Source organism: Raphanus sativus, chromosome 7 (assembly GCF_000801105.2).
Source record: "Raphanus sativus cultivar WK10039 chromosome 7, ASM80110v3, whole genome shotgun sequence".
Taxonomy (NCBI): domain Eukaryota; kingdom Viridiplantae; phylum Streptophyta; class Magnoliopsida; order Brassicales; family Brassicaceae; genus Raphanus; species Raphanus sativus.
Window position 1 is genome coordinate 9,134,242 of NC_079517.1, and position 21,872 is coordinate 9,156,113.

Here is a 21,872-nt window from a genome sequence, read left to right on the forward strand (position 1 = left end):
AGTCTTAGTACAAGCTCTTTAACTTAAATTCCAAACTGCCTAAATTTCAAACCGGAACCAAATTTACTGAAGCTCTAATCGAACCCAAAAGATTTCATTAACTGAACCAACAGAATGCTAAACCAAATCGATTTTTTTGTTCGGTTCAAATCAGCGCAATTTTGTATTAACCAAACTAACCGAAATTCAAATAACTCAAACCGAAACTGCATGCATTCTTCTAAATATGGTACAGATGAATAGAGGTTCTAAAGTACTCTTGGCAAGAGAGGAGGTTCCACGTAAATGACGACAATAGTAAACGACATTTCCAAAAACAACAACTGAAATGACACAAAAAGACAAAGCAACTGAATCATATGTGCTCATAGTAAAAGTTATGATCTCTGAAAACTCTTTAAAAAAAATTGGCTCCCCTATATGTTTAATCCTCCTCGCTCTTCTTTTCAGCCAGTCTTTTCCGATACAACATGTTCGTTGCTACACTCAGCTTGGTCATCCTGGACTGGCTTTTCAAAGTGTTGCGGATCCAGATCGTCTGATGTATCATCTAAGGCTGGTGATTCTGCTCCTGTTGAAGGAAGTTTGGTATCAACTCCGATAATTTCGGGTTCAGAACTCTTACTACTCTCAACTAATTCTTCCTTCATTTCAACAAGTTGATCATCCGATGCGATTTTGTCATTCTGACTTGTAAGAAGAGCTTCTTCGTTGAGAGATGACTCTACGGTTTCCTCTTCGACTTCTTTGCTGTCAGAGGCACGATCAGATGCAAGATGTTGATCATCAGCTTCTTCTGCAACTGCTGATTTATTTGATTCGTTATCCTGAATGGAAGAACTCACAGGAAAGCCTGTTTCCTCTCCAGTAATACTTTCTGCCTTAATTCCTGATTCATTATCTTGAATGGAAGAGCTCAAACGAAAGCCTGTTTCCTCTTCAGTAACACTTTCTGCCTTCGATCCTGATTCATTATCCTGAATGGAAGAGCTCACAGGAAAGCCTGTTTCCTCTCCAGTAATACTTTCTGCCTTTGATCCTGATTCATTGTCCTGAATGGAAGAGCTCACAGGAAAGCCTGTTTCCTCTTCAGTAACACTTTCTGCCTTTGATCCTGATTCATTATCCTGAATGGACGAGCTCACAGGAAAGCCTGTTTCCTCTTCAGTAATATTTTCTGCCTTTGATCCTGAACCTTCAAGATTTGTGGAAGCAGGAAAAGACTGGAAAGTGTCCCAATCGTCATCATCATCATCATCTTCTTCATCTTCGTCATCATTTTCTTCGTTGATTCCACTTTCTACTGTGCTAACCTGATTTAATGATGTTGGCACAGTCGGCAACGTTTCTGCTTTAACAACAACAGCAGAAGAGGTAACTTTCTCAGGTGTTGCTAACACAGGTGCTGGTAATTTGATATCCATTGGTGGAACCAATGATTTTGGCTTCACAGAGGAGCTATCTTGAGAGACGGAAGCACGGATGATATCCTAACATCAGCGGACACGGAAGCCAATTAATTAGACAGGTCTCTCAAATTTTGGTATGCAAAATGCTTAACCCCACAAGAAAAATTAACTGATTCGATCCTGATTCTAAGCTTATATGCTATAGACAAGTTCGAATCATCAGGAAGATGAGTTATGAAAAAGTTCTTATTACTCAAAACGCATATCAAATCAGATTGAATGCATTCACGAACCTGAAGCTGCTGCCGGTGTGTTGTTGGCAGCGACAGCAAAACATCCTTAAAGTGAACAGCTGAAGAAGGCAACTGAGCTAGATGGGAAACAAGCCGCACAGCTACATTTCTTAACTCGAGGACTTCCTGGTATTGATCCATAAAAAAGCAAAAGAAGTTGAAGTTTACGAACTGCCCTTAATAGGGAGCAAAAAAATTCTAATGCAAAATTTACAGGGCGGGATATGAATGGAACCTGAGAAACAGCATCTGAAGTCTTAGAGAAAACCACAAGTACGGATTCAAGAAAAAGGCTCATGAATCCCTTCTGAAGTTCATCAACATTTGAGTGCATCTGAAGTAACATTATGAACCGCAAGCATTCACCAGCTATAACCACCGATTCCTTATTCATAGGTTTCTATCCAAAAAAAAAAGAAAGAATAAGAAACAAGTCAGTTACCATAATCTTTTAACATATAAGAAGAATTTCACTTTTCTGTTGATACTTTAAGGAAGAAACGAGAAAACAACCAGAAGCGCCCTCTGAATCAGACTGACAATATCTCCAATAAGTTCCCCAACAAAGAAGATCACAAAAGTTTTCTCCTCTGTGTTGTTGTAACGCTGTACCAAGCTTTTTAGCACTTGTAAGGCAGTAGCTTGAACCTGCATATTTTTGAACCCATACTGTTAAGAGCTTGACAACTAATATATGACAAGAAAGCCAGTCTCAGTTACCTGCATGCTGGAATCTTTAACTACTGCTGCTATACTAACGTGGCAGCTCTTCAACACCGCAATACAGATAGAATTGGTCTCAGTTTCATCTCCGGGACAGTGAATCTCGTCTGCAAACTTAGCCAGAGAAAAAAGTTGTTCCAAACAGAATGCAAGCTTCAACTGAAGAAGCTTGCGTAACCCTGATCTCTTGGTGTCCACAAGATGGATACCGTCGATACAATCTTTAGTCAGATCACCAACCATGTGGACACAAGCACCAAACATTGCTCCTAGATGGCCACTACTATCCGCAGCAACAGTATCTGCAATAAACGATTACAAACTTTTCAAGGTGTTCTGCATAAGCAACTCCGGGGATCTCATAAAATAGACAGAACACATAACGATCTATACTTAATCAAAAGGTGTACCATCAAAGCGAATCAAACGTCTTACAGAAATTTGACACCATCTGATAACCACCACTAATCAGCCTAGTTGACTAAAACTTAACCCAGTTCTCTGTCTAAAAATTTACTATCTGTTCGTTATTTCAAACTCTTGGCGATGCCTTTCTGTTTGAGCAAACGCCATAGTGTATAAGTATGGTATTCTGTATATGCCTTTATCTAAGAACAAGTTATTGTTTCGGCCCGTGTAGCTAAAATGATAGTGTCCCTTATTTATCATACTATCACATTAGCTACGGATTCAATTTGCATACCAGTAGAAGGTTTCTGTGACGAGGTTCTAGTAAGCTTAAGCAATAACTCATTGGTGGACTTCACAATCTCAAGAGCTTTTGGTAAGTAGGCGTCAGTGGGGACTTGCCGGATGCACTTGTACCCACTTAACAGTAACGCCAGAGGTGCCGACATCAAATGATTCTGCACCACACATCAGCTAGATGTGAGAAGTGCAATAAATAAAGCAAATATCCAGAAATGCAACAGACAAAGCAGTAATCGTTCACATTACCTTCAACTCAAAACGTGTCACTAGCGTCTTTACGGAGATAAATACAGTAGACAGCAAATTATCCCGAATATCGTCATCATCTGGCGAAATTTCATTATGCCTGAAATGGAAAAGAAGAAGCCTTTGTTATAGTTTCGTCCATATGCAACTTCCCTGACATGAGTTTTCAGGTTTAAAATAAACAGAACTGGATACAACTTTCAAAAATGCTCACCTATGAAGAATTTTGAACAGGTACCCCAGACAGAGTTCAATGGTAGAGTAGGCAAACTGCTCAGATTCAAGAAAATCTTTTGGACACGTTTGTGAAATCTGTTAAAACGTGAAAACAAAACGGCATAAATAGTTGCGTATTTTCTGGTGAACAAGGCATATATAGTCCTGAAAAGCTAATCCGAAATCATTTGGTAAGAGGGAACTCATCTAACACCAGTATTATGAAAATGAAATAAGTAATGTATGTTGCTATGCCTATGGCAGCGTAACAGAAAATGATAAATGATATACTATTTTCTCCTACAAGGGAAAAGTATGTTTTTGTTCAAACTAATTAAAGGAAAAAAGTACAAAGAAAGAATATCAATATACAGCCTCGAACCTCATTTTCAGTCTTAGAAGTGAATAATGCAAGCTAAAAAAGCTCTTGAGACTAAATTTCCCATGAGAGGTGATGGTTTTAGTAACATCAACAAGTCATGTACCTGTTGAACTACGGATACTGCAAGAACATCCCATGAACTGTCCATATAAAAGGAATACGAGAAAACCTGGATGAGTCACAAAAAGAAAATGGATCCAATCAGAGTAGTGAATAATTAACCGTAGCTAGCAGCTTATTGCATTGGACATGATAAAGCAGAAGCCAATCAGGAAAAATAAAAGGAAAATGCGGGGTAGAGTAGATCTGTGTTCCATAGAAGGAGCATGTAATTGCTTCGACCAATATTAATTCCTTTCATTAGCTAATGACATAAGAAGTATGAGACAAATTTTGAAGTAATAATTGATGTGAACCTACCTGCAATAGTTCTTGGCAGAGATCTATGCTAAGAAAGCCACTGGTGAAAAATCTTTCAGCAGAAAGAGAGAGGAAAACTGGTAAAGCAATTTCATATAACTTTAGGCCCTGGAATGAAGATTCCTTAATGCTGGAGTCTCCACTATTTTTTATTTTAGTTGAGCCAAAAGGTATAACTTGTGTATTAGCGCCTGGATGCATCCCCTGAAATAAGACAAGGACAGCAAAGCCCCATAGAAACTGATATTCTTCAACCCCTAGGGTAACCATGCGATGTCTAGATATCAAGGACTTATCAGAAAATCCTTCTACGCTATGATTCACAGGAATTGCATCCAGGACCAAAGCTTGCAGAATCACAGGCCATGCCTCATCTAGACATGGCTGCAGCCTTCTTGACACAGTATGTGGCGGGATTTCATCTAAGATCGAGAACTGCTGCAGAAAATCAAAATATCTTATTAGAAGACAGGGGAGCACAAGGATAGAAGTGTTCAGATAAAAGAGAGACAATAATACTATTAAGTGTTGACTCACACTTCTTTTGGGGTTCTGAAATAAGCAAACATAACTGTAGCCTCTTAGGACCTGAATCCAGTACCTCCCAAGCAGGTCTGAACTCTTGGAAAACAATGGCAATAGCGCTTCAAATTCTACTGGCACTTCATCATGGTGTTTTCTCAAGAATGTAAATATGTAACACTTAAGCGAGGCATGTGCAGCGAGAAGCCTGATCTTGATCTACATTGCAGGTATAAGTCTACTCAGAGTCAGTGAACGGAAAATAAAATTAAACGTTTTGTGGCTTACGCACCTTGCTTGTGACCCATTCAGCAAATGAAGGATAATATAATTCGTTGAAGTCATTGAGCGGACGTGAAAGTAGAGAGAATATGCGTTTGACTGCAATTTGATCATTGCTTATTATTCCACTGGTCATTATCTGAAATGACACACACATTAATTTAGCAATGTAAGGGCACAAAATCTGAAGGAAAGCCCATTACAGATGTCATGCTCACCTTTGTTGCCAAATGTAACCCAGCTTCCAGAAGAACAGGGCCAGAATTTGCATCCAAAGCAGTACGAACAGCAGATACAAGTTGAGCCTATTATGTTCAACTGTGAGTAAGTATTATGTTCATTAAAATCTTAAACCAATCTTTTTTGGTTAAGAAACAAGTTTGCACGGGGGGCACCTGATATTGTTCCAGCAGAAGGTGTCCAGGAAGTTCAGGGTCGGCTACTAATTTGAACTGCAAAAGTAACACACAGTTATAAATTATTTTGCTGTAAACTACAACACCAGATCAACAAGGTCACTTCGAGGCTAGCAAAATCTTGGCCAGAAACACATGTTCTGAGGCAAAGAATAGGGTGGCGGCATCTATCAGAAAGTCTCACCTTCTCAAGAATTGTGCTAAGAAGTCCAACTCCAATCGGCCTCATGTTTTCAAACTGAATAGTGCTTATCTGAAGAATTTGGTACACCTTGTTAAAATTCCCTCTGGCCAATTTTCGAAACACTTCAAATGGTGCTTTGAAAAGTTAATTATTTTTCTTTACCTGATAAGCAAGAGATATCAGCTCTTGTAGTTGAAGAACTAGCCAGTCACCTGAGCTTTGTGTATCGGAAGCAAATTTCCTTGCCAATGAAAGATCAAAATGAGCAGCATCCTTTCCTACAGCCTCTGGCAAAAGACTCAAACACCTAGAGCCGAAAAGTAACTTGGGTTAGTTTAGCCGAAAGGACATAATTCAGAACAAAACATATATAAATTAGTAATGAGAGCTTCAATAATAAGTTATTAGGTCAGAGTTAACTGAAGGTTAAGATTTCATTTAATAAAGCTGAATGCTATAACCCTTCACGAACTTACTAAAACTTGGTTCAGCATCAGCATAAAATTTCAAGACATCAGTTGAAATTTCATTTTCCATCAAATTTTAGTAATGGTGAAAAATTATTGATGTCAAAGGTATTGACTAGAGAAGGAGGGTAAGAAAAGCATCCCCCACTTACTCAGCTGCAAAATCTCTGGTTCGATATCTCAAGGCTTTGTCTTTGTCAGGACTGGCATGTAAGGATTTCCCACTAGATCTAGAAACCATGTCTTCATCATCATCTCCAAGGTTATCTCTTGCGCTAGAAGGATCATTTTCCGTACTGTTCGTTTCCGCACTTCTTCCAGTGGATGTTGCAAGAGCCTGTCAGCAGAAAAATTAAATTTACATTGATTACGGGGAAAAGGAGGCAGACCTAGACATATAATATTGCATAAAAACCCAAAAATAGACAGTAACATTTTGAATAAAACGGCGGCAATCAAGAGGAAACAGCAACGATAAGCCCATAGAAAACTAGTAAATATGTCATACTTCAGATAGTTCACACCACAGCAACGATAAATCCAATAGTACGAAAACCTCAGCTATTACCATGTTGCGGCATATTGAAATCCATCGAGATGGGCGTGATGGGCATGTCGCATAAAGAAGGCGTATCAAGGTACTACGGATCAGGTTCCCAATCCTAGAAGAGCACAACAATTGGAGTCGATCAATAAAGCTAGTTAATCAAAACTTACATAAGAACACAACATTTCTATTAGACAAAAAAAAAAACTACAGAAAGAAAGATTGCTTACTCAGAATCTGTTTCTTCGTCTAACATTTGAAATAAGTTACCTTCAATCTGCTCATCAATGACAGATACCTAAAAACAAGAATACTATAAATTCGAGGGTGCGATAAATTTCAAGACAAGAGGATTCTGGAAAGAAAAATCAGGATCGAAGCATGGTGTTTACCGGGTCTTTCTCAATCAAATGCCGAAGAGTTGATACAGAGAGACGCCTAATTATTGGCTGTTTTACAAAAGATATAAACTACTTTTAATCATGAACCCCTTGAAGACTTGCCTAAGAAAAGAAGAGATAGCGAAGAAAAAAAACCTGTCTTGATGTCAGTGTCAGTAAGAGATTCTTCACGTGTGAATGCACTGAAACGGCTTGTGGAGCAAAAAGAATAAGCTGCTGGGTAAAACGGACGCTCCTGAAAACATTTACATGTACAAAAAAATAGGCTTCGATAAGACAGTGGGTAACAGTGGGTTAATGATTGTGAGAGGAGAAGCATTCACATACTCAAGCAGTGTCGGAATTTCTTGCCAGGAACTAATCTCTGCAATAACAGACTGCAAAGAAATAATTTAGAACGAGCAAAATAGTATTCCTTACATAAAAATGTATGTATATTCCTTTAGATATCCAACAAGGTAAACCATAGGATACATCATTTACTAAAATACGAGATTGAAAATTTTGCAGTATTCTTGTAGAATGCATCTTCTTGATCTGAAAGACAAGGTTCAAAGGTCCAGAATAGTACCTTGCAGCGTGAAAAGAGAATGCTGCCAGGAGAAAGCTCGGGACCAAGGACAGCAACAATAGCATTAATAAGGCGTCCAATGCCTTGGGAAAGATCGATCCATCCACTTTCTTCACCCAATAAAATGTCCAAGGCAAGTCCTAATGCTGCCTAGTAATGTATACAGAACAAGAAGGCTACATCAGACAGTGCATGGAGATACCAAATCAAGCTCGGAAAAAAAAGTTCTCTCAATAGTTAGCAAATCTAATTAAGCACCGTATATGAGGATGGCAAAATTTAGTAAACATCTTAAAAGTGCAATATGGACTGTACCAGAGAATTTCTCTTTGCCAAGCATTATCAGATTCAGATTAACTAAGTTAGCCAATTTTTTTTTTAATTTCCTTTTAGATTGGCAACTAATCAGACACCAACAGCCAGAACATCAAAATGAGATCGGTTTAAAACAAACGACAAGATTTGAAAAGTGTCCATAAAAAGGTCTCAATGAGCTACGATATAGTTTACCTGAACATGAGATACAAATGATAAACCAGCAGCTTCAATGGTCAAAAGAAGCCCATGCAAGGCCCAGATCTTAAGACCAAGAACGGGAGTTTTCGCCAAAGATGAGACTGAACTAACAGTAGCGGGTACTAAGGTCGACAATGCCATTCCTCCTGCACTGCAGGCCATGTGCAAAATAGAATTTTAGAATACAACAGATCAACATAATTGAGTATCTTCCAATGTGTAAAATAATACATATCTGCAAAAAAGATAATATTTGAGCTTAACTGCTGTTAAAGCATCACAGCCAGATAAATAGTAAGCTACTTTTCAAAACTTTATTGATATTTCAGCACAAATAAACAGAACGTTCAAGTTAGAAGCCAAACTCCACCTGTGATGGATGCAGCCAAGTGCAAGAGCAATGGATCCACCATAGTTTGGATCTGTTATCCCATTTAGTTCGCCAAGAAGCACCCTGGTCTATTTATCACCATACAAAACATATATGAGGAATAGAGGAATTTTTTTGTGATACTTCCTATCACTAAAGACAAGACGAAAATTTACACCAAGAAAAAATCAGTATCAAATATTTTTATATTAGGAAATAAGTGAACAATCAAAAGCAGATGCATATACACATAACTACGGCCCGTAAATATCCAATTTTAAGGAGATAAAGATAGGGTCCCAAAAGATTGCTTTGTATAGATTGCATTGTGGACAGACCATTCTAGCTGTAAAGATGTCATTTCCAAGACGAGCTAGGAGACCAAGACCCTCACATGCTGCCCTGCGTTGCGATGCACAGATGTCTCCCTCTGTTAAAATATTCTGTTGCAACAGAAACATCAAAATGATGTATAAGATAATAAGTGAATCAAGCTTGAGACTAGGTTCAAAATCCTGAACTAGCATCTTTACTTGGAATAAAATACCTGAAAAATGGTTTGCACTGTGCTTAATACCTCTGTCTCTAGTTGCTGAGAACGTAGAGCATGCAAAGCCTGTAAGAAGTAAATTTCAGGCTCATTATCCTCCTTTTAACAAGAAGTAAATGATCTGAAAGAATATTGCTTAGTTTCATTCACTTATCAGCTTTATATATAGACCAAAATGTCTCTGATCATTTATCGAATGTTATGTCATGTGTATCTTCTAGCATTCCAATATCACCGAGTTCGGTACTCAGTATCCTAACGAGGTAGAGTAACACACTCACCTATGGCTGCTGTACCTTTACCATACAACTTTCTTAACTATCTTACCAAGGTTTGCTAAAACGTACAAAACTCGTATACAACTACTGGGAGCACCTTTAATCCGGCAAGAAGACCCGCACAGATGTTAGTCAAGCTGGATGTACGCCATTGCTGCTTCTTTCTAGCTTTCATACACTGTTGTATGATCGAAAGAAGTGAAAGCATCCCACGGCTATCCTGAGAAGAAAAGGTTACGATTATTTCAGACTACCAAAATGACAAACATTATAGCAAAACAAAGAACTTTCTCGACATAAATAATCACAAACCTGCGAAGCAAACATGATACCAAAGCAGAGAACCATCTGATTCACCAATGTCTTTTTCACAGTCTCTGGCTTCATAATTACGGAAATTTTGAGTAAGAGTTGAGCATACACAACAACGGCAAGTCTGTAGCCAAATAAAAACAAGCGCCATCGCTACAAACAAATTATCATCAAAGTGCATTGCGCTTACCAGAGGAAAACTAGAAACTTTACTTTCCCATACACTTGGTGCTAGACCATCTTCCCCGCCTTGAAAATAGCGTAGCTCATCTTCGAACCAATCCCTGGATCAAGATTCATAAGAACTTACATCTCTTGGGGAAAACTAGCTTTCTATGGCGTGATCAAGAATATGTGAGGAAACAAAAGCAGCAAAATTCCTTAGGGAATGCAAACTAATAAATAAAGATGAAGATTAAGGCACCTGCCAGGAATCCAAGGACCAAGCCATGCATCTCTTTTGTCAAGGAGTGTCTTCAAGCACGAGCTTTCCTCAAATCCGGAAGGATCCCTTTCATTTAAACAGACATAAAGTAACGACTAGTTAAGTGACTAACACAAAGATTTACCAAACCATGTCCTTAGCATACATTTATATAGGTATTTAGAGAGAGCAGCAGTTAGGAATGGCATTAATCATTACCTATATGGTGCTGTGCATAGCTGAATAATTTGCTGATGCTCACTTTTATAGGCCAAGGGATCTGGGATGGACTGATAAGCTATCAATACTCTTATGATGAGTGTATCGACCAAAGTTTTGACATCAGGTAAACGTTTGTTGGCCATTGCCGATACATAAGACAAAGCGCTGTTAAAAGGAGATTTTGTCAACTCAATCATCATATAGGTAATGGATAAGAGAACTTGCTATCAAATGAAAATAGTTGAATTGTTATGATTGGCAATTACAGGCAGACAGAAAAACCGTATGAAGCATCAGTATGTCATACCTACGGAGGTTTGCCAGTACTGGTTGAAGTAGAATACCATCCGCACAAGAGACAAAACGTCGCACAAAAGCTGTGAGTGCGTCAACTGCAGCCGACCACACCCTACAAAAAGGATAACACTGATCATTTGCTTTTTATCAAGAACAAAAAGTAGAGTCGTCATTTTTGTTGCTCTTGGACATGAAGCAATCAGGGAGATCAGCCCTCTCATACCAGCTATTAACGTGTCAAAAATAAACTATGGCAGTGTATGAAAACATGGTTCGCTAGTCACTACTATGAACGAAATTTATTATAAAGGCATGTGCGTTGCTTCCCGATGTCTCAAATGAAAGATAAACATGGTTCGCTAGTCGCTACCAGGAGCTAAAACAAGGCTTAATGCATCGAAGGCCACTTACCTTAACGTAGATTCCAATTCTGCATGTTCTTTGATCAACTGCTCTGGGTTTCCAGTAAAGACGTCAGTCCACAAGATAAGAATATCAAAATCTTGGTCCCCAAACTCCTATACAATAAAGTAGAATTTCATAAGACAATGGAGACTCCACACACACCGTTGAAGACGAGGATAAAATATTACCTCCTTTGGCATAGAATTTAGTAGGGATGATAACAATAACCATCCAGCTTCCTTTTCACTTGAGGCGACTGTGATATTCCTCCTGGACTCTGTTAGCATCTTCTTTGAAACTTCAAGCACTGACCTTGGCAGTCTGCGAACAGGAAATTACAAGAAAAGTTTATTAATTGAAGTTGCTTTTTAAGGAAGTCATGGTAGGTTGAAAACTATTTTGACTATCTAACACAAAATATCCTATGCATCTGTCATGGCACGCAAAAGGTGTGTGGCGATGAACTACTTTTGATTAGGAATCGGAGGAAATGACAAACTCTCAGAAACTATAGAAAATACTACGAGTTTTAGGTTCATCGAGTTGTCTAAGGTAATGAGCAAGGTGGCAATTTACAGGATTACTGCGAAGACTGCTTCATCAGCTGAGACATAAAAAATACGCCGCCTACATGCAAGAATCCAATGTCCAACAGCGATAATTTGTTGGCACAAGCATTAAAGTTGAGCATGAAGTGGTGAAACGGTGAATAAGATGTGACCATGAGGGAGCTGTGAAGACTCTTACCTAGCAGGATAACCAAGAGAGAGTCCAGGAGAAATGGAGACTAGAGCTGCTAAAGTTGCTGCTTGCCCATGCAAAGAAGCAAGATCAGTTTTCAACTTGCCTCCCTACAAAGAAAAAAGCAGTGGTGAATTACAAATTCATTCCCCGACATGAAGTTGTTACAGTAGAGAATGTCCATTTATAATGACTTAAAAAGGTGAAGAAATTCAATTAGATGAAGGCCAAGGACGTCATAAGCATATAAAAGAAAAAGTGATGGCTTTCATGATATAAATATCTTTTAAAATTTCCACCATATAAATTTTTACTGATACACTTTCTTGTTTTGCATTCATGAATAATACTCCGTAGGCCATGCATGCATGTGTAATTAAATATTGGATAAAAAATACCCATGTCAAACTCACTAGAGACTCAAAGAAAGATAAACGTTATACTCTAAAAAGAAAACCAACTCAGTATTACCTTTTCAAAGGATAAACTTTCCCGTAAAGCATTAATAGTGGTTACAGCATAAGAAGTTAACCCACCAACGCAGGTGGGATCAACCTCAGCTAAAGCACGTAAAGTTAAAGCAGCCTCAACACGTACCTGGAAAACACAAGTTTAATTTTGTAATTTATGCATTTACAATTACCATTGGATTGTCATTTGACCCAATATACCCCAGATATTCATGTTTGTATGACAGGCAAAACTAATAAACGCTGCAAAAAGCTGAGTCTGAATATTCGGTATATCAAACAACTACATTCCGAAGAGCAACCTGAAATTACTGTGATAACGGGTTCTTCCAACCCTCTATTTTTATGCATTAAGGTTCTGTTTACCTACCTATTAATTACTTTGACAACGGCTTATTTAACCCTCTATTTGTATACGTAAAGATTTTCTTTACCAAACTATTGATGGTAGACGTTAATTGTAGAGACGAAACATGTCTTTCAGTGCAATTGGTAGTAAAAGAAGAAACAAGTAGATGAGGAAGATTGAATCTAGAAGGTTGAAAGGATGAAGAATTTCAATGCTGAAAGATTTATAATTCTTTGATAAATGCTGCAACGAAAAGAAGAAGAGATAAAACGACTCGAGTTGAGAATAACTATAAAAGCTTACAAGGTCCAAGAAATGTGATGATGCCGCACCCACTGTGTCATCAAAAAACTCCCTGAATTCCTGGGGAACCTGCAAGCAGGCAGATAGAAATGGAACTTATAAGTTTCATTATTAAATTAAAGAAAACAGAACTTTCAAGCAACAAATCAGAAGCGTTTGCCCCCGGTAGCAGCCTCACCTCTCCCAGTGTTTTCAACGTGTATGCCAAAGCCCGCAAAGCAACAATTTTCATTGATGGACTAGCATCTGAAGACTGAAGCTGCATTTGTTTCAGGAAAAGAAAAAACATAACTTACTCGATCATGATGTAAAAATATAAATTAAATTCTTTAAAATCTGTAGCTCTGACTTGCAAGGACAAAGAGCGGTTCAGATAAACAGTAAAACCTGCTTCCCGAGAAAAACTGAAAAGCTTCTCTGGCTTGACTCCATCATTTGATCAATTACGCCAACCCGTAGGATGTACAGAACACATGCCTTCAAAAGTGAGAATTTGAATTTAGAGGGTTGATTCAGCAGAATATCACTAATGTTTTCAAAAGAGTTAGCAATTTCTCCTATTTGTTTTCAAGCTATGCAGAGAAAAAGAAAGAAAATGAATGATTTCCGCATAGCTTAGAGTTGCACGGTGATATTTTGCTAGATAGAAGTACATACGAGAATTTATACAAGCAAAATGACACGAAAATGAAACAAGTATCACGTACCAGGGCATGGGCATCAATTGAGGAGTCACCTCGCAGCATGTCCATGACAAGTAAAGAATAGTCCTGAAGCTCAGTATCTGGACCCAAATACCTTATCCTATTGGCCTACAAAACTCAACACTTTATAAGTTTATAAGGCCATGGTGATGAACTGAACATATGTATGTACAGAATACCACAAATAACAAGACTCTAAGAATAGGTTCACTACAAGAAGTAAAATGCAGGTCTTATGAGATGGCAATATAGGCAGTGTGCAGATATAACCCGTGATAACAATTAGTGTGATTTCTGAAAAAAGGCCAATGCCAAATTTCAGAAATAATATGTATCATTGTCTCTAAATGCAAACTGTAATCAAGACAATTGTTTTTAGCTTCCAGTGTCTGTTTACCTGTAAAAAGAACACCCATGACAGTGCCAAACCAAACCGCTTGCTTCTTGCCCGTAAGCCAACCGCTGCGATTTAGGAATTGTTTATAACAAGAAACAATCAGTGCCTTGGCAATTTGAAAATAAAGAAAACAAATGTATTATTACAAGAGGTCAAAACCATATGCTAGTTTCTAACTAATCAGGTATTTTTAATTATACAATGCGTGCCATTATGACTGCTTTCTCATACTTAAGGCGCACGCCTCCAAAACAGTGGCCGTGTTATAAGGACTAAAGAAGTTCTGCCACAATTTTAAAGGGAAAAACAATAAAGGTTTTAAACGCGTCTGTGGGAAAATACGATTGCTACTAAAATATGCAATAATATTGTCAGAATGGCTTGCAATTCTGTTTTCATTGGCTCATAATACTACCTTTTGTGAAGGGTAAAATTAGATGCCTCTGCAGACCGCCTTCCAGTTTCTTTGCTGGTGGAAATGGACCTTTACCTCTAGGTTGAACCTTACAAACAAAAATCAAATTCCATAAACATAAAACTATGAAGACGAGAAGGAAGCAAATAACTAGAGAAGTAAGTCTACATGCGCTTCAGGGTGCATTCCTAACGCAAGCAATGAACCCAAAGCCTCTGCAAATGCCTCGCGGACAGATGATTCCGAATCTTCAATACCCTGCATCAAAAGAAGCAATCATATATTCAGAGATAAACATCAGCCTACCTAGAAAATGAAAGAAGACCGAGTTCAATATATACAGGTACTAGCACATCAAACAGACCTTGAGACAGTAAGACGCTAAAGTATCAAACTCGCTAGTACCAAGACCAGGTCCTCCAATGTTGGAAAAGGCCTTCATACAACGTGCGGCAGCAATTCTCACAACGAATGATTTGTCCAAAGTGGAAAACCTTGTGATCAGACGGTATGCTTCAGAATACGCAGTAGCAGCAGCTGTACCACCGCAGCCATCCAAAGCATTGTGAAGCAAGATAAAGGCTTCTTGTCTAACAAAATCCTGCAAGGGAAACGCCACAATTAAATAACACTAATAGCTGCACTATATAGGTCGGTTCTCATTGATATCCACAAGTTTCTTCGTAAAATTTTAGATAGTGATAGCTGGGTGGAAATAGAATCAGTGATTGAAAAACTGAATTAGCAGCTTCAGATACTAAGGAAAGGCCAAAAAAATTGTTCATACAAAAAAAAACCATATCCACCAGATATATTAGGACTCAGTAACAAGGTTGCAGAGCTTTAATCCCTACACTGCCACAAATCCATACGTATTCCTCGAATGTTAAAGCCTAAACTCTTTCTAAATATTTCAACTGGGCCAACGACAGAAAGATATAATCCAGGGAGGTAAAAAAGATGTGGTTCTGCTAGAGCAATTAAATTCAGAGAACTTAGAGAATCGTAAAGTTGAACCATAATACCTCGTTAAACTTCACTAGTTTCGTGACAATAACAGTTGTTTCGAACAAGCCAGAAGTAATCTTTCTCCCAAAATAACGATACAGCTCCCCCAAGCATTGGGCAGCACCTAGAAACAAAAAAAAGAAGAAGTTATAATCAATAAACTTAGGAACATAAGACCACATAAACATAAAGTAGTAACCAAACGCATGGATGAACTTCATGAAATGTATGGATGCTTGCTGTGGTCAATAGAATGCATACCAAACAGCAAAATAGAAAAGCTAAAAAATATAAATTCTGCTTAGGAGGGTGACTAATATTAATCTTGTATCCCAGCACATCACTATAAGCAACCTACACTATTTAATAATGAGCAATAGCCGTTCAATAACAACAGTTCCCCAGTAATCCCGACGGATATTCAAAACCTACCTGCAACTCGCTGAGGATCACTACGCTTGCCATCGGAAAGAAACCCTTGTAGACTGCTAGCTCTAGAGTATATGGAAATGCTATCACCGTTTGATATAATTTTGGCCATAGCCACCGAAGCAAGATGCCGCACGGGTCTCCTAGCGCCAAGAGTGACTAGAGAATACAAGGCATCTTCGCATTTCCTTTGGCATACTAGTATAGACTCCTGACACAACATGATCGTTAAAAGCAACAATCAGATACACACAATTGAAAGCAATGCTCGATTCGTACTCAGATCAATGCTTATGATAATGATTAATTAACAAAGGCTTCATCTGTCTGTATGATTCTAAAATCCCAGATGCGAAAAATGACGATACTGAGCATTGTAAGCAAAATCTAAGAAAGCATGAGAGGAAAATGAAGAAAGAGCGAGACCTTAGGCTCTTCGTCGAGTGCGGAGATGAGATCAGAGAGGATCTCGAAACAGAGGAGAGGGTCTGGGTTTTTCTGCGATGCTGACGCCACGATCGACTCGAGCTGGGCGACGAGGACGCCGAATCGCGACAGAGGGACGTTGTCGATTGCATTATTCTTCGACATTAGGGCTGTCGAAGCATGAGACGAGCAAAAACGAAAGACGGAGAAGGAAGAGAGTAGTGAGAGAGAGAGAGAGAGAGAACAGAGTCGGAATATTTGTTTCAGATCTATGGAGGTGGGTCGGAGAAGAAGAACCCGGGAGTTGTTTCCGGGGTCGGGTTAAAGATTTATTAATCAACGGCCCACCCGATATTACACGGGCCAGTATTGGCATATATGGGCCAGGAAGGTGTATACATAAAGAAAACTCCCAAGAGGGCCGAAAGGTTTACTCAAAATTGGAATATCCTTTTTAGATAATTTACCCAACAGTCATAAGATGATCATTCATCTTCTTATGGATCATTTGTGTTAATCTCATACTGAGAACATTTGAGGAAGGCACAAGTTTCTACCATTTCCGGCTATTTTCCCATCTCCGGAATTTTTTTTTTTTGGCATTCTCATCTCCGTTTAAATGTCTTTCTCATCAAATCTTCTTACTCATGACTAACTTTGTGTATAGAGTCCCAAACTAAAGAACGATCAGGCGAAGAAATCCAAAATCTAGTCGATAGTCCCAAAATTCTCGAATCCAATCCTGATTGTGTGATTGTTATGCAGTTTTTGCCTTTTCGGTGATGGGTTTGTGATTGTTGTGACCCATTGCCACAGTGCATTCATTTTTGGACAAAACCATCACCATTTGTCTTATGCAAACCATAATGTTTTATTTGAATAATCTAAAATAATTTTTATCTAAAATATTTATATTTAGCTGAATTATTTGATGATTTATCCGAACACCAAAAAGTTATCTCTATCCAAATTATTCCAATTATCTGAATTGGAATTAAATATTAACTAGTTTCTAACATTATTATTTGAATATTCAACTAAAAATAGAAATAACCAAACCAAAATTTCATAAACAACCAAACAAACAGTTTCTATATAAAAAAGGGGGAACCAAAAAGACCGAACTAGAAGTCTAGAATCGAACAGAAAACTGAACGCAGAAGCTAACTGAAACTGGAAAAGCTGCAACAATTCGCCGTTCGACCAAAAAATCAAAATCCCAGCTAGCTTCTTCTTCGATTCATCCTCTATCTAAGACCGTCACTGCTTCTAAGGTACACAAGTCGTGGATGTTCCTCTTCTATCGTGGACTTTTCGAGCCCTAGATTTAATCGGCGTTGAACCATAATTTCGCCTGCTCTGTGAATTTGTAAATCAATTGATTGCCCAATCAATACAATCTGATGGTTTTGACTTTGATTGTGTGAATCTGTGTCATCTTCCTCAGTTTAAAAATTTGGTTGGAAAGCCAAGGAAGACATCCTCCACCTCATCACCTAAGACACCCTCTTCCAGTCCCCGTCATGCCGCCGCCGCAGCCTTCTTCTGCTCAGCCCGCCTTTCCTCCCTTCAACGCTCTCCTCCCTCCACCTCAACTCATGGAGCAGAAGCTCGCCACGCAGCACGGCGAGATGCAGCGGCTGGCGATAGAGAATCAGAGGCTCGCCGCCACGCACGGTAACCTGCGGCAGGAGCTAGCGGCGGCGCACCACGAGCTGCAGACGCTGCACTCCCAGATCGGATCGATCAAGTCCGAGGGAGAGCAGCGGATGAGCGGTCTCGCGGATAAAGTCGCGAAGATGGAGTCCGAGCTCCGGAAGTCCGAGGCCGTGAAGATGGAGATGCAGGAGGCGCGTGGAGAGGCGCGTGGGTTGGTCGTGGCGAGGGAGGAGCTTATGTCCAAAGTGCATCAGTTGACTCAGGAGCTTCAGAAGGCTCGTGCTGATGTGCAGCAAGTTCCGGCTCTCATGTCTGAACTTGATGGGTTGAGACAGGAGTATCAGCAGTGCAGGTTTGTGTTATTACAAGCTCGCGGGGGCAGTCTTTTATTACAAGCTTGCTGCACTCTTTTATTACAAGCTCGCTGCACTCTTTTATTAGATATTAAGTTTGTCACTCTTATGAGTGTGAAGGGTGAGTTTTTGGTTATGTGAATCTGCAGGGCGACTTATGATTATGAGAAGAAGTTCTACAACGACCATATTGAGTCACTTCAGGCTATGGAGAAGAACTACATGACTATGGCTATGGAAGTACAGAAACTTCAAGCACAGTTAATGAACGGAAGAGCTGGTATTAAAACTCTTCTATATAGTTTCATTCTTTCACGAATTTTTTTTTTGTTTAGTTTAGTTTTAAAAGCTGTACCTGTCAATCAAATGAAGGTGGCGCTTATGGTAATAATAACATCAATGCTGAAAGTGACGCTTCTGGCCATCAGAATGGAACTGGTTACTATGATGAGGCTTATGGTCACCAGGTTCGTGAGTTTCTCTTTGCAAGCACTTTTCTTAACTCTGTCTTGTACTAGTCTAGTATGAACCATATAAGATCACAAACGCCCCCGCTATAGTTTTCTTCATCTATTCACCGTCATGAAAAGCAGAACGTATACACTTCTAGATTTTTGCAAGCACTTTGATCTGCTTGGGTAAAGATTTAAATGTGCTTGAGGAGCTTTAATGTGTTTTGCTACTTTTGCAGGGTTATGTTCCTCAACCAGCAGCTGGAGCCGCAACTGCACTAAATCCAGCCGTTCCCACAGCTCAATACCCATATCCAGGAGGACCTCAGCCAGGTTACTTCCCTCCAAGACCAGGTTACTACTACCCAAGAGGCCCTCCTCCTGGTTCATACGACCCAACTAGGTTACCCGCAGGACCGCATGGAGGTCCGTTCTCGCCTGGATCATCCAGCAATACGCCTTATGGCTCGGCTGCAACAACCGGTCCACGGGGAAACCTGAATCGCAGATGAGGCTACCGAAACAGAGTACATAGTGATAAACAAACCATCCTCATTCCTTGTTGAACTGAGGAATAGTTGCTGATTACCTACATGGTCAAGAGATACTGGTACAGTGAAGTTTGAGCGCTATTGTTGTCTGATTTTGAAAGAGCTTCTTGACTTTGATTTTTATACTTAAAAAAACGGATTATAAATGAATTGGAAGTGAATTTTTATACTTAAAAACGTGATTATAAATGAATTGAAAGTTATATTTACCTCAATAGCTCAATGTATAGTGTAGCATTTCCTTCTCAAATCCAGTTTAAGTTTTCCAATTTCCGAACCGAACTTTCTAATCAAAAAAAAACTTCAACTAATTTTCAATTTAAACATTAAATAGCAGAAGAAGAAAAAAACAAATCTACTCGATAATAATTAAAAAATGGTTAGTGGGATGCCGTTGATTTCCACGTCCCGCCACCCAAATCATATTATTGATCAATAAAGAAAACAAAAGAGTGTTATTCATTTTTCCTTTATTTTGAGTAAATTTTTTTATAAAAAAATTAGTCGTCGCCGTCGTCTCCTCTCTCGCCAGATCGCCTCCTCCTCCTTCTTTCCTCATCGCAGATCCACCCCGTCGAACTCAAATCGGTATTTCATCGATCGGTTTCCTTTCCAATTCTAGTAAATCTCTTATCATCTGGATCGGTAGATAATTGCTGGTTCGAGATGTAATTAGATCCATCGATCTCTTCGTTTCCTGTATCCACCAGGTTTAACTTCTAGATCCATCATCATGGACCATCTCCCCGTCGAAGTCATCGGAAACATCCTCTCCCGCCTCCGCGGCGCCCGCGACGTCGTCATCGCCTCCGCGACCTGCCGAAAATGGCGCGAAGCCTACCGCAAACACCTCCTCGCGCTCTCCTTCAACACCGCCGACTCCCCCTTCTACCGCGACATCTCCACCAACCGCCTCGAGATCCTCATCACCCAAACCATCTTCCAGACCACCGGACTCCAGGGCCTCTCCGTCACCATGGACGACGCCAACAAATTCTCCGCCGCCACCGTCATCGCGTGGCTCATGTACACCAGAGACACCCTGCGCCGCCTCTCCTACAACGTCCGCACGACTCCCAACGTCAACGTCCTCGACATCTGCGGGAGGCAGAAGCTGGAAGCCCTTGTGCTGGCTCATAACTCGATAACCGGCGTCGAACCGAGTTTCCAGAGGTTCCCTTGTTTGAAATCCCTCTCGTTGAGTTATGTTAGTATCTCGGCGCTAGATTTGAATCTTATGCTTGGAGCGTGTCCCGTCATCGAGTCTCTGGAGCTTGTTAGTCTCGAGATCGCGATGTCTGATGCTCAAGTGACGATCGAGCTGAGCAGTCCCACGCTGAAGAGTGTTTACTTCGATGGGATTAGTTTGGATAAGTTTATCTTGGAGGCGGATTGTATCGAGTTCTTGCATATGAAAGACTGTGTTCTTGAGGTCTTTGAGCTTATCGGGAACGGGACGTTGAAGCATTTCAAGCTTGACGATGTGAGTGTGATCCATCTCGATATCGTGGAGACAAGCGATAGCCTTGAGGTTGTTGATGTGAACCATTTCACGATGGTGTGGCCGAAGTTCTATCAGATGATCTCGAGGTCGCAGAACTTGAGGAAGCTTCGTCTTTGGGATGTGGTGTTTGACGATGATGATGAGATCATCGATCTTGAGTCCATTGCCGCTGGCTTCGCGCAGCTGACGCATCTTTCGTTGAGCTACGACTTGAAAGATGGAGCTGCTCATTATAGTTTGCAAGGGAACACTCTGTTGGAGAATGTGACTATGTTGGAGCTCGGGTGGACTGTGATCAACGATGTTTTCTCGATCTGGGTCGAGGAGTTGCTGAGGAGGTGTCCGAATCTGAGGAAGCTGATTATTTATGGGGTTGTCTCGGAGACGAAAACGCAGGGCGATTGTCAAATTCTGGCGACGTTCACGTGGTCTATTGTTCAACTCATGAGGAAATACATTCACGTCGAGGTACAATTCGAGTATGAGTAACTGGTTCTTGTTCTCGACGCTGTTGAATACAACAAGTTGAAGTTATGTAAAGATTTGAGTTTCGAAATTTCCTTTTAAGTCAGTTCTCAGTTCCTTAATGTTTCGCAATGTTTGCTTGGCAGACCGGAATTCAACCGGACTGATAAATGCATTCTGTTTTACAAGAATCGGAAATTTGTTGGCAACCTTAACCGAACCGATTCTTAGACAGAACTTATATCTTTGAAATAGAAAACATTTTTTTTAGAAATGGAAAACATTTGCATAAAAAAAGTTAGAAAACATTTTCATGTTAACAGTATTTTTTTGTGTAAAACTAATAGGCCAATTTTCTCAAATTATCTTTTTAAGTTTTTGTCACTATATAACTTTTGCTATTAACTTCAAGGAAATTTCACAAAACATTATATTATAAAATATGACTTTTGCTATAGAAATATTAACGTAAACGCAAATAA

The 21,872-nt window shown here is 39.6% G+C and overlaps 3 protein-coding genes across 5 annotated transcripts; 2 read left to right on the forward strand and 1 right to left on the reverse strand.

The window, feature by feature from the left end:
- Nucleotides 1–191: 191 nt before the first annotated feature.
- LOC108817282 (protein SWEETIE) lies at nt 192–16,697 on the reverse strand. 3 transcript variants are annotated; one of them, XM_018589933.2, is made up of 48 exons: nt 16,407–16,697; nt 15,984–16,191; nt 15,569–15,675; nt 14,908–15,144; nt 14,712–14,801; nt 14,544–14,631; nt 14,129–14,193; nt 13,735–13,839; nt 13,415–13,504; nt 13,206–13,286; nt 13,028–13,096; nt 12,377–12,502; nt 11,912–12,015; nt 11,353–11,485; nt 11,171–11,277; nt 10,770–10,871; nt 10,460–10,627; nt 10,241–10,327; nt 10,007–10,100; nt 9,817–9,885; nt 9,602–9,724; nt 9,224–9,292; nt 9,015–9,119; nt 8,677–8,765; nt 8,301–8,457; nt 7,791–7,940; nt 7,547–7,596; nt 7,355–7,454; nt 7,211–7,267; nt 7,049–7,116; nt 6,840–6,933; nt 6,424–6,608; nt 5,967–6,111; nt 5,805–5,873; nt 5,600–5,656; nt 5,423–5,509; nt 5,215–5,343; nt 4,938–5,141; nt 4,401–4,835; nt 4,084–4,149; nt 3,597–3,694; nt 3,383–3,482; nt 3,129–3,291; nt 2,423–2,727; nt 2,216–2,350; nt 1,938–2,102; nt 1,703–1,828; nt 192–1,490 (listed from the first exon to the last, which is right to left on the reverse strand). In XM_018589933.2, exons 1-48 carry the CDS (start codon nt 16,569–16,571, stop codon nt 447–449), a joined length of 6,870 nt encoding a protein of 2,289 aa, XP_018445435.1. In that variant the 5' UTR covers nt 16,572–16,697; the 3' UTR covers nt 192–446. The 3 variants fall into 3 exon arrangements, with proteins under 3 accessions (XP_018445435.1, XP_018445434.1, XP_018445436.1); XM_018589932.2 differs by having other exon boundaries at nt 4,401–4,838; XM_018589934.2 differs by lacking the exons at nt 14,544–14,631; nt 14,712–14,801; nt 14,908–15,144; ... (1 more) ...; nt 15,984–16,191; nt 16,407–16,697 and having other exon boundaries at nt 4,401–4,838; nt 13,735–13,854; nt 14,129–14,178.
- Nucleotides 16,698–17,494: 797 nt separating this feature from the next.
- LOC108814932 (protein FLX-like 2) lies at nt 17,495–19,630 on the forward strand. The gene is made up of 5 exons (XM_018587588.2): nt 17,495–17,680; nt 17,854–18,417; nt 18,568–18,698; nt 18,791–18,885; nt 19,110–19,630. Exons 2-5 carry the CDS (start codon nt 17,930–17,932, stop codon nt 19,380–19,382), a joined length of 987 nt encoding a protein of 328 aa, XP_018443090.1. The 5' UTR covers nt 17,495–17,680; nt 17,854–17,929; the 3' UTR covers nt 19,383–19,630.
- A 223-nt stretch (nt 19,631–19,853) lies between these two features.
- LOC108818447 (F-box/LRR-repeat protein At1g67190) lies at nt 19,854–21,581 on the forward strand. The gene is made up of 2 exons (XM_018591419.2): nt 19,854–20,009; nt 20,132–21,581. The coding sequence occupies exon 2, from the start codon at nt 20,155–20,157 to the stop codon at nt 21,412–21,414; it is 1,260 nt and encodes a 419-aa protein (XP_018446921.1). The 5' UTR covers nt 19,854–20,009; nt 20,132–20,154; the 3' UTR covers nt 21,415–21,581.
- The last annotated feature ends 291 nt before the right edge of the window (nt 21,582–21,872 follow it).